At 36.3% G+C, this 12674-nt stretch overlaps 1 protein-coding gene and 1 long non-coding RNA gene across 5 annotated transcripts; both read right to left on the reverse strand.

Annotated features, from left to right (window-relative positions):
- On the reverse strand, nt 1358–3871 carry LOC109820161. 3 transcript variants are annotated; one of them, XR_002241735.1, is made up of 6 exons: nt 3802–3871; nt 3371–3481; nt 3201–3277; nt 2224–2551; nt 1876–1929; nt 1358–1642 (listed from the first exon to the last, which is right to left on the reverse strand). It is a non-coding gene; the product is annotated as an uncharacterized LOC109820161 (long non-coding RNA). The 3 variants fall into 3 exon arrangements; XR_002241734.1 differs by lacking the exon at nt 2224–2551; XR_002241736.1 differs by lacking the exons at nt 1358–1642; nt 2224–2551 and adding an exon at nt 1692–1712.
- LOC109820160 (autophagy-related protein 18g-like) lies at nt 4662–6994 on the reverse strand. Of its 2 annotated transcripts, XM_020386263.1 has the most exons (3): nt 6466–6993; nt 5599–5650; nt 4662–5075 (listed from the first exon to the last, which is right to left on the reverse strand). In XM_020386263.1, exons 1-3 carry the CDS (start codon nt 6646–6648, stop codon nt 5050–5052), a joined length of 261 nt encoding a protein of 86 aa, XP_020241852.1. In that variant the 5' UTR covers nt 6649–6993; the 3' UTR covers nt 4662–5049. The 2 variants fall into 2 exon arrangements, with proteins under 2 accessions (XP_020241852.1, XP_020241850.1); XM_020386261.1 differs by lacking the exons at nt 4662–5075; nt 5599–5650 and adding an exon at nt 6082–6305 and having other exon boundaries at nt 6466–6994.

The raw sequence follows: 12674 nt of genomic DNA on the forward strand, positions 1-12674 counted from the left end.
AAAATCAACCAAAAACCAACACTCGCTCATACGCATCCAAGCGAGATATCAAGTCCCGATAAAACTCAATTTTTCGAAGGCACCACCATTATCCACTGAATCTCGCTAATTAATCATCAGTGAAAGATTCCCATCAGTCCGTCACCGAATCAAATTAAATTAGGGTTCACATCTTCAACCAAGGGGATACGTTCGTGTATAATTTTTTAGTCTAGGCGAGGAGTATGCCTAATTAAAAAATAATTTTGCAAGATACACAAAGGATAATGTTCCCTTCCCCCCTCCCACGAATCGAGTAAACTTGGCTTTGTTTTTTGAGCATATCCATAAAAGATGCCTTAAATGATCAAACTAATGTTAAAATTTTAAAATGCTTGGATTGAGATAAAATCACTGTTTTACGTAATCATGTTTGGCGACACCTCACATGTCCCCTCTCACTGTCCTATATTTGGGATGGTTTTGACATTTCCCTTATTTTTATTCAAACAGGGGCAGTCTTCATTGTAAACACTATGTGGATGATTTGTCAGCTTTTGCCAAGTGTGAGAATAATTCCATAAGCTTTCCTAAGTTTCAGAGAGTATTTTACTTGCTTTTTTTTCCGAGTGAAAGAGTATTCACTTAAGTTTTTCAGGTGTGAGAGTATTTTCATAGTTTCCCCCAAATGTAAAGGGCATTTTTGAATTTTAAAAATGCGAGTCGCGAAATAAAAACGAGGCTTTTTCTTAACTAGTTGGATTGCACGTGCAATGCACGTGGTATTTTTTTTATTCTTTTGTTATTGATTCATTTCATTAAGATTTATTTAATTTAAACCATATATCAAGCATATGGATACATACATTGCACGTGATACATATTTAGAAACTACAAGAGTCAAAATTAGTAATGTTTTCATAATTATGCATTGAACTTATACGCAATAAACAAGATGAATGTCAATTAAAAATTATCTCACAGGAGTAATTAGAATATTCTTCATAGCGTAGAAACCTAATCAACCATATATATAAGTTGCATGTGATAAAAGTGACCACACAATAAAGAAAAAAATTAGTTGATCTTAGATGCAAATAACTAATATCCAACATCACATTAGTTCATTGGGTAAAGGAATGAAAAGAGAAGCATGAAAGAATTTTCCAAGCCACAAGTTCACTGGGAAGATAAGGCACATGTTACATGCAAAAACAAAACGTAAAAACCGCAAGCAATTGGGAAGATAAGGCACATGTTACATGCAAAAACAAAACGTAAAAACCGCAAGCAATTGATCACCAAAGTTGTCCACAGTTAGACAATCCTGGAACAATCAAACAAAACGTAAAAACCGCAAGCAATTGATCACCAAAGTTGTCCACAGTTAGACAATCCTGGAACAATCAGTTTATTGCTATGTTCCTTATCTTACAGCCACAGCAGACCTAATTTATCCTACATATAAGTTCCAATATACAGACAAAATAGCTCCCATTTTTAGGGTGCTATCAACAATTTCATCGGTAGAAAAAAGTAAAAAAATTAAAATTAAAATTGAGGAAAGGTATACCTGGCCTCTGGTGAGATTAGTGGTGACCTTAACCGGATTCAATCGACAAATCGAGCGATTTTGCGCGGGGAAAGAAGACGAACGCTTCTTCTGAACCAAATCAGAATCATATTAAAAAATTAAAAAAATCACATGCGAAGAAAGAAGACGAACGCTTCTTCTGAACCAAATCAGAATCATATTAAAAAATTAAAAAAATCACATGCGAAATCACAACCTGAAAAATAAAAGAATTCAAAATCAGAATCATATTAAAAAATTAAAAAAATCACATGCGAAATCACAACCTGAAAAATAAAAGAATTCAACTAAACTAAACTTACTTTATAGTCGCAATATAGGTGTTGTTCGTATATTTAAACTCTTGTCGCTTGAATCTGTAGAAAATCGAGAATTTGGGCAAAATTATTAGAACAAAATGAGAAGATTGAAAAACTAAAAGGGGATACGGTGAATTGAGCATAACTAAAGCTTAGATTTAGGGTTTAGTGAGGAGTGAAGACGAAGAAGAATGAATCCGCCGTTCATTAAAACTTGAGATCATATATACCAACTCAATCAAGCTAGTGTATTCCTCTCCCGAATCCCAAATTAAAGTAGTTAATTTCCCAATTCGAACAAAAAAAACTGTAAATTCAATTCAAAGGTTGAGAAATAAGAAATTGCCTGACCTCAGCGGATGACGAGGACTTGTTCGCCGCCGAGCAGTGAACAGTTCGAGAAGAAAAGTCGGCTTCTTTCTTCGATTTTGGGGAGGAAGCTGGTATTTTGTGAGTACGGATCGAATTATTAGGGTTAGGAAATGAAGAGATAAGGAAGTAGATTTGAGGAGGAGATAATGCAGCCATGGCTGTTGAGTGAGTGGAAGTTCGTGGGACGGCGAGAAGATTAACAGATGAACTCTTCGGCTTCAGCGGAGAGGAAGGCGCTTAGGTAACGGATGATCTCTTCGGCTTCGGCGGATATAGTAGGAAGGAATAACGACAGTGGAGATTAAGGCTGAGGGTATATTTAAAATAGTGTAAGGTTAATTTGGGAAGGGGAAAGTTTTTTAGGAACTGGCTCTTTTAAAGGGTAGAATAGATTTGATTGAATTGGAACTACCATCAAAATACATATCATACGAAATATGCTAACACAATGTTGTATTGCCGATGATTAGCTACCAATGATTTCACATAAATTACACATGTAGATTTTGAATTCATGCATTTGGCCAATGCACTTGATCTGTCTTCACCATATTCAATAGTAACCTCTAAGGATGTTCAAATATGCTATCAAATCCACCATCCTCTATGTAAATCTGTTGAGATTCTTATGTTGTTTTCTAATGATATGTCATTATTCAAATCATATCAAGCAATTAACTATAAACTGTCAATTTCATAAAGTCTGAAATAGAAGATGAAAATAATATGAAGATTACAAACCTCAAGAAAGTAGCTTCAATCAGCAAGAGGAGACCTCCCCTTAAGGATCAAGATCTGATTTTTATTTATAAGAACTTCTGAGTGGCATTCAGATGAAATGGGCTTGGTACCCAATGTAGTAGGAAAAGATTTCCCAATTCCATGAAAATTTAAATAATTAAACACTATATGCTAAAGTAGCAAATGAGCAAGAATTAGTTGAGATTGAATCTCACAATTTTCATGTTAACTTATCAAGAATTTTGACTCCAATCACTGAGCCAGCATATTCCTCAGATCCTCCAATTAAATACTGAACAATGAAAGTTGACACAATTAGATCTTGCAAGATATTTATCACATAATGCAGCAAAACCATAGAAAGATGTCAATCACATGAACTTACAATTTTATCGCCGACATAGGTGGAAGTCTGATAGCCTTGGGTCTCTGAAACATACCCAACAGCTTGAAATTTATCTTTGTTCCCTATGAGATACTGTGTAGCCTCTTCCCCCTATTCATAATATATTCAGGAAAAGACCTTAACATAAACTCAATCATCATATTTCTCACAACGATACAACTACGTATATTTCTCAATGATCAAACTCACCATGAAGCAGTAAACTTTCTGAAGTCAAAGTTTCGATCTCTTTACAAGAGAAAATAGAGAAAAATGCAAGTAACGCAAAGAATAAAAGCAGTAAACACGAGAACTACATGAGAAACACAACAAATATGTGACCCCTAATTTGAGCGGTTTCATGAAATCCATATACCAAATCAATTAGCATAATCAAGATAGACAATAATATTACAATGGATAGAAATAACCTGCATGTTAAGCAACATTCAGAGCTGATATCGCAGACATCTTCTTTAATTTTGATCTCCACTGTTACCACATGTTATGAGATCCAATCTCTTAAGGAACAAACAACTTGTCAATAAATTGCCCACATCCTCATCTGTAAGATATATATATCTTCAAGTAAAACAGTCTCGAGAGCAGTAAAATTGGTTATATTGAGTGCAAATTTGCTCCCTCTTAAATTCAAATGCTTCAAAAGTGAAGGTTTTCCTGCTGCAGTGGAAAAATCATTCCATCATCATCTAAAAGCTGGAAATTTAGTCTCGAGATCTTATGTGTATTCTCCCCAGAAAACAACACAAATTGCTTAACATTTGTAGTCTTCACAATGACCATATTTATTCCTGAACAGTTTGACACTTTTGCACACTGAAGATGAACCAATCCATTTATCTCTAAAATGGATGGATAAGATAGCAAAAAAGAACAATCACCAAAGGTCAATTCTTCCACAGAAAAACACAAAAAATTGTAATTAAAACTTCAAAATAATTTAGATCATCAATAATAGAACCACAAACAAAAGAAATACTTTAGACGTATGCAACCGGCCCTCAACAGGATTCCAAAATCCTGTAAAGTTTCACCATGTTAAGCATAAGCGCCATCAAGAACGTAATTACAGTTAAACCAACCAAAGACAAGGTAAATGAGAAAGGAGCCCCATGTTCAGAATACAAAACTGCCTGTCACAAATTTTGATGCAAACATACTGGTTCATAAAAAGGCACTTCAAAAGAGGCAAGGCAATCGAATTATTTCAATTGAACGGTTGCCAAAAGTTGAGATCAAGCTTCATAAACTTTAAAAACATCCTAAATAGTAGTAGAAAGATTAAATTGATATAGGCAACATATATACTTTGGTTAGAATTAGACCCTCAAGGATTCAGGTTATTGTGGTATGTTGAATGTCCTTACCTCTCTGGAATGTGGTTCCACATACCAGATTCAGGTGAATATACCACGTACCAAATCCTCAAACACAAACTGCATGAATAATTTTATAGAGAGGAAAATAATAAATGAACTGGGAAACACAAACGTGCGGCATTAGATATAGACGGTGGAGGAAACTGAAGATAAGGTGAATGAGCTGTGGCTGTAACCAAGTTAGTCGAGAATCTTGATGTTGCTGCAGAAGAGAACAATGACAATGTGGCTTGCCAATGCATTTGCCATCCCCAAGTGGGGAGAGCTTGCAATCACCATTCAGGTTGCTTCCTCTGGGCTCCTTCCTGTAATTCATTCATATGCACCATGAATCTTATCTAATTTGAACATAATTAAAGAATGAATCAGTGATGAAGTACAAGCAAGAAGATGGATGTAAATGATGACGGGTAGACATTTTTTGAATAGATGGAAAGTGCTGGAAATGATGATATTTTGAGCAACAATGGTATAAGGTTTCCAATTAACTAAAACATAGATTTTGTCGGGTGCAGGAGTAGTGCATTGTATTTACTATATTTTGGGAGTATGGATTGAAGCTTTGGTTCACCAAATTATTTCTTGAATCTTTGTAGATGACTTTCGCAAAAGTAGATAAGCCACTTAGCTTGCCATGAAGGAGTCAATAAGTTGAGCAAATTCCTAATTCTACTCAATATAAAACGTTAGCAATAAGCATTATAACAAAAACCACTTCAGATAAAAATACAATGCAAGGCAAGACACTAATAGACCTTTGAACAAAAAAAAATCTGAGGTGTATCTAACAGAACTACCTCATCAATAGGAACAAAAACCGGTACATACCTGTACATATTCCTTTCATGCAACATCTTGATCGGTTCAAGCTTGGATAGTACTGGAAGAAAAAATAAACAAAACAAATTAGAATTCAAGAGTGCAGTTACCCAGCAGAACCTAAGTCCATCCTTCCAAAGTATGTAGAAAACAGAACGAGACTAATTTCAATTAGTATGATAATGCAAATATATATATAGGAAATTGCACGGTATCACACTTTAATTTCAAAATTTTAACCCGACCTTATAAGTTATTGATTTACCAAACATATAACTACTTATATCTCCTTATAAGTTAATACTTATAAATTTTGTTGAGAATAAGTAATAAATAACTTATAATGACTCAAAAAATAAGTAGTAGTGAAACATGCTCAAAAAACAACTTATTTGTAAACAAACATCATACTTCGCTTACATGTAGATGAATTTTTTTTTTTTTGGAAAACTGTATCTTTTGCTCCCATCAAATCTGCATTTTTTTAAACAAATTATGATTGTACTTATTTTTTCCGATTATAATTTAGCATCCAAAATATAGCAAATCTAAACATACGAGAATACTTACCTATGCAGCTGTATTTCCTGTCAACCAAATTAATGTATCTTTTAATAAAGCAACTTTCACAATTTTAGATCTATATCAAATACAGACAAATCCCCTCGTAAGGAATTACCAACAGTATCGCCACTCATGCCCTCACCTCCATCCACCTACCAACCATCACTATTTTAGCAATGCAGGACTTAATTTTTCACTAAAAATAGAATAAAGATATCCAAACAAACCAAAATATCAAGTTTCTACTTTTAGAACCAACATTCATCAAACATCAAAACAGAACACTAAATTAAATGAATATTCATCTAATACCTGATCACGAGCAGCATCCTCATCGCGATCAGCTAAGGACGAAGCGACCGAAACCCCCGCAGATTTCACAGTCGACGCCACATTCGAAGCACCATTAGAGACAATCCTCAAGTAGCTCGAGAAGCTCCTCATGAATCCATTGTTCCGTCCGGATCCTTGAGGCCTCTGCCCCTCATTCCTCATCCCAAACGATCACCAACAGCGCCAACCAAGCAATCGAGACCAAACCCTAGAGATCTCCCAATATCACAAAATCTCACAATCATAACCTCAGGCTGTTTCTTTGGCTCTGTAGAATCAACAAGAAACAGTCCCGATTCAGAGTCAAGTGTCGACATCCGCCATCTCCGATCAAATCCCAAACAATCGAGCCAGAAACTAACGAAATCTAAAGAACTCGGAGCAAATTTTTAGGTTTTTTGGAAAGATCGGTTCATGAGGGAGTCGGCGAATCGGAGAGGCGACGACGAGGGGTTGAGAGGGGAGAAATGGGGATGACGTCGGTTTGGGGGGAAATAAATGAGGAAAAAAAACGGAAATCGAAAAAGCACATCGGTACCCAAACACTCCCTTGGTAATTAAATTTGGTGGAAGGGTATTTTGGGGAGGGTAAAGTTTTTTTGGAACTCCCTCTTTTAAAGGGTAGATAGATATATAGTATATATGACCTTCGAATGTGTTTAATACAATAACTGTTATGATGGCATGATCTAGGGCTGAGCATGGTTCGGTCCAAACCAAAAAAACCGACCGAACCGACCCGGAAAAATTGGTTTTATGAGTAGGGCGGTTCGGGTCGGTTTGAAACTTTTTAACCCGAACCGACCGAATATAGTGCAATACTACCCATTCTGATCTCGAACCCTACCCGACTCGTCCCCAAAGAGTCAAAGACTCAAACCCTAAACTCATTTTCTGAATCATTATGAGTTAAAAACAATATCATTATATCAGTGTTTAATATTTCATAATCTTCTACTTTGTTGATATCTTTTTTTCTTTAACCCAATTTGTTATTTGATAAGAAGTTTGATGAAGTTAGAACCGAACAAACCGAACCGAACCGCACCGAACCGACTTGCAACAGTTTGGTTCGGTTTTGAATTATAGGCGGTTCGGTTCGATTGTTCAAATTTTGGTAAAAGCCGAGCCGAGCCGACCGTTGCACACCCCTAGCATGATCAGATTAGGCGGTCAAAGAAAGGCACCAACGCATTTAGATTTGAAACGTAATCTAAGTTGAAGTAATAAATCCATTGGAACAAATAAAATTAGACCTATCATCAAAAAAAAAAAAAAAGGAAAATCATCGCTTATAAATAAATATCGTTTTCATCTAGAAAATAAATTGTTAAGAACATCAACGTTGGAAGTGCCTAACTCAATCAGCCAACTTAATCAATGAAAAAAAAATTTATTGAGAATTATACAACATATTATAAATTTTAATCTGATTTTCACATTTAACTGAATAGTAAAAAACGAAAATTTTGACCATTATTGTCTGGATACATGGTGCAATTAGGAAAGTAAATGAGCTTGTAATTTGCAGGGGAAAAAAGCGTTGCAGTCAAATTGATCGGACTCGAATTATCTCCGTTACAAAAAAGATAGCAGAGATATCACTATTTAAACACAATCGTTAATTATTTAGTGAGTGGTAATGAGCGCAATTCATGGGTGTACGGTGAGTGCTGGATTTAGAATATATCACAAACACCCACTACATAGCCAACATGAATTATATGTTTTTTTTGGTGGTGGAGAGACTCCAAATTCAAATTGACAAGAGCAGAGAGAGCGAAACCTACAAAAATAAGAAATTTAAAAAAAAAATTCCAATTTTGTCAAAAGAAGTGGGGAAATCTTCCCTATACCCAAATTGCAAATAGGAAATTTATTCAGGTCTTGCACCATTGTTTGCAACCTAACACTGAATTTGTACTGAAACACACGTCTCCTGGTAAATTTGCTACAATAATCTTTTCTCACTGCAAACCCAACAACCTAAAGCATTATGGCAGCAGTATAAAAATATATATACTGCTACTAAAAAAAATTTAAGTGAAAAAATAGTAACAAAGTAAAGTACAGATAATACAATTTAGCGTTACATTTCTAGAACACTTCACAAGCATCTTTTTCTTTTTAATTTAAATTCCCTTTTCTTTTTCGGTCTCTCCACGTTCCCCTCGCCATTAATGCAAACCCACGCCCCCTAGTCCACGCCCCCCCCCCACCTCCCCCCCCCCTATAAATTTCTTACTTCCTTTCTCCCCTCATTATTCTCATTAAACCCCCTCACTTTCTTCAACCTCCAATCTGCTCGACGAAATGTCGCATAGACGACGCCGCCACCAGAGAAGCCATCGCAGAAGCTCCATTCTCCTCCCGACGACCTGGCAAACCGTCGACGCTCCAACCGGGCCAAGTGCACCGCTACGCGAAAGCCCGCCCATCCAGCCGTCGCCGCCTGGAACCGCTGCAGCCGTCACGCGCTAGAGCCAGCAGCAAGCGCCGGCGCACGCATGGCAAACGAGGCCGCGTGCGCAAGAAATCGGAAGAGCTAAGCTGAGATCGTGAGAGATGATGTCGCGGTGTTGTTTTAGTGCGTGTTGGTGTTGTATGAATGTTGGATGATCAATGAAGGCATTTTATTATAATTTTTTGGAGTTGTTGTCGTGATATTTTGGGCATTTGCGTTGATTTTTGGTTGGTATTGTTTTTCTTCTACTTTAGGTTAAAATTATTGCAAGGTTGACCTAACAGGGCTAAACGATATTCTTAAAAAAATGAATTTCAAAAAATATATCGAGTTTTAAGGAGTTTTCATAAAAATGCCATAAACTAGTCGGATTAAGAAAGTGTCGTATAACACAGCACCTTACTTGGACGGTTGGAAGGTTCTAATATGATTCCTACGGTCTCGAGCTCGACTCTGTGCTGGGTTATTAAAAGAACATATAATAATGGACAGACATTGATTATGGTGTAAATAGTTATTGTCGGGGAAAGCCACGATTTCAAGTATGAGATTTTTTTTGGGTTGGCAAAAGAGGTAAAAGTTTATATCACAACAGTCAACAGTCAATTAGTTGTTAATAGGACTTATTTAAACTTTTTAGATATTTGATTTTCGAGCTTTTGCTAGAGGGACCCAAAATATAGAACCAACGGAGGGGACATATGAGGTGTCCTCCTTTTACTGCATAATGAGCTGGTTATCATTAATGATGATCAGCTTATTATGCAATATGAGGGGGACACCTTATTTGTCCCCCTATTAGTTCTATATTTAGGATACTTGGGGAATTTTTCTTGATTTTGTGACAATAGCCTCGTCTATTATGCACACAAATGTGCCTTCGAGTAGGAAAATGAAAAATTAAAGATTAAGAAGCTGCGGACCCGACGTTATAAAAATACGAGTGAGCGTTCTAAACGCGTAACAGTTGTTAGAACGTTTAAAGGGTTTAAAACGTATAAACTATGTTCTCCCTATAGTAGTCGTTATCAGAAGCGTTTAAAAAAGAAATTGAATGAACGATAATATATCCATCCAAAATATTATGACAAAAAATAGGATGTTGAAAAGTCTCCATGGATCTTTAACTCGATGGTAGAGAATGAAATAAAATTTACTTTAAGATCGGAATTTTTTGTACGTCATATGATTATATTCTCAAATATCTAGAATAATATCTCCTCAACCAAAATAAAAACCATTGAAATTGCTCGTAAAGTTTTTTCTTTAGTATTAAATGCGTCGTGTTTGTAGTTTTACACCAAAAAATTCACACCAAAGCCAATATCTACTATATAACAGAAGAGCTTCGCTACAGGGACCCAAAATATGGGACCAATAGGGGGGACAAGTGAGGTGTCCCCCTCCTATTGGATAATGAGTTGGTCATCATTAATGATGGCCAACTCATTATCCAATAGGAGGGGGACACCTCACTTGTCCCCCCTTTTGGTCCCATATTTTGGGTCCTTGAGAAATTTTTCATAACAGAAATAGCGAGGATAGACAAAAAAAAAATAGATGAGAGGTGGATATTTCATCCGTTGCTATTGTAGTCGGAAGGGCAGAATTGTAATTTTGTAGGAGGTACTTCTTTTCATTCTTGTGCTTCCTCTCTTTTCTTTTCTCTGGAACATTTTATAACATAACATGAACAAATCACTAATGCTCACTAACTAAATATCTATTAGTTTGTATATTATAAAAGATACATATAAAATAATTAAGTTCCTTTTCAAAAGATGATAAAAATAAATATAAAAAAACAACAATTAAAATTTTAATATATTCCAGTATAAATATTATCAACAGTGAATACTCTTCTAAGTAATTGAATATAATAACTTGAAGAGAAAAATAAGGGGAAAAAAATACTCTTCTAGATAACATTATCTAAGAAATTTACATTTTTTATGTCAAAATTAGGTTGTAGTATTTTGGGCCAACTTTGAAGAGCTAAGGGTCCTTTAATTTCATTGATGGTTGATTCCCTCATAGGAAGAGAGTCATGCATATATGTAACACGTTAGAGGACGGGAGTTGAGTTCTTCAGTGGTTTCTTAGACGATCAAGTTAGTTATGATTCGAAGAGGAGAAAGGAACTGATATAATTATCTAAATGTGCAAAAATTGCATACATTTTGGACAATAAATGATGTGCCTATTTATACCGAGTTGACGAGGTATTTATAATTTTGGTGGACTCTATGAAGTCGGCTTAGTCACCCGATACCTTTACAGGTGTCAGCATTAGGGGTGGGGGGTGGTTTGGTTTGAGTCACCCTCGTGATTAACGCGACAGTGACAGAGGGTTCAAGGTGCTGACGTGGTCCGATGAGTCATTTAGACTTTAATTGTAGTGCAATGATGATTTCGACCGTGCATTTAATATAATTGTGACAGGCTATCGTAGCTAGGTTTGAGAAGGAGTGCCTTTCGCCTCGGTTCTTTGAGAGAGGCCAAGTGAGGACGCCTTTCGACTCAGCTCCTCGTGAGAGAGTCCATGTGAGTTGGTGTATAGTTATTTGAGACACGTGTCAATTTTTGGAGTGAGATTTATACTTGATGAATTATACTACACAACAATATCATTGCTCAATCGTAGGCAATTTCATAAAAGGTAAATAAAAATATAGCTATTGTATCACATAAATTGCTAAGTATAAACGTTATTCGAGAAAGTGACACTTGTCTCGATCAATTGGATAACAACCTAACCCTAGCTTTATGAAGCCTGGCTTGAAAGGCGTCTTCGCTCGTCCTCGTCCAAAAGGATCGAGACGAAAGACATCCTCACTCGAGCCGTCACAAATATTCGAGGCATCTTCACTCAGCAGGCCGAGTCGAAAGGTGTATTCACTCGACCAGTCGACCTCTCTCGAAGGACCGAGATGAAAGACGTCCCCTTCAAATTTAGCAATGATAGCCACTCACTACCGCATTAAATGCATAGTTCAAAGCTACCATTACGCCTCTCCTGGAGTCATAATGACTCATCGAACTATGTTAACGCTGCAACCCCTCTATCGCTACCACAATGAATACATGGATGACTCGGATCACCCGCTGTCTACACCCGTAAAGTATCAGCTAACCAAGTTTACTGCCTTGACTCGGACAAAGTTACGTAAATGACCATACAGATCTAGTATAAATAGGCACATTATCTACTGCATGAAGGTATGAAAATTTGGGCACACATAAGAGAATTTTTTTTTTCTCCCATTGAGATCACAACTAACTTGATCTTTAGAAGAACTACCGGAGAACCCAAACATGTTGCTTGTGTGCATGGTTCTTTTCCACTCTGGAAACTGCTATTAAAGGAGATTAACGGACTCTAAGTTCCTCATAACCAATACCAAATCCTACTACTTAACTTCTTACGACAACAATAGCATACCTCATAAAAAGGTTTATGATACTCCAGGATATTAAATTGATATTTTTGTGTGAAAAATTAGAAAAAATAAATTTTAATTTCTATGGCACTCGTGCAATAATGCTGGTGTAAATATAAACGTTCGTAGACAATAAAAGAAAATGTTATGGACTGACATGTAAAATGACATTTATTCCCCTCACGCGTCGTCGTGGTCAAATACAATTGGCTGAATGTTTGCTTTTTAGCGGGGCCCATGTAGGATGCACCGCCGGAGCATTTTAACTAACGAGAACCTCCCCC

This window comes from Asparagus officinalis, chromosome 8 (assembly GCF_001876935.1).
Source record: "Asparagus officinalis chromosome 8, Aspof.V1, whole genome shotgun sequence".
NCBI lineage: Eukaryota > Viridiplantae > Streptophyta > Magnoliopsida > Asparagales > Asparagaceae > Asparagus > Asparagus officinalis.

What these genes read in the sequence shown, in the direction of transcription:
- LOC109820160 (XM_020386261.1), bottom strand. Translation starts at nt 6,648, where the DNA reads ATGAGGAATGAGGGGCAGAGGCCTCAAGGATCCGGACGGAACAATGGA. An exon ending in AGGATGCTGCTCGTGATCAG is followed by an intron (nt 6,306 to 6,465) that starts GTATTAGATGAA and finishes GATGGTTGGTAG; the next exon opens with GTGGATGGAGGTGAGGGCAT.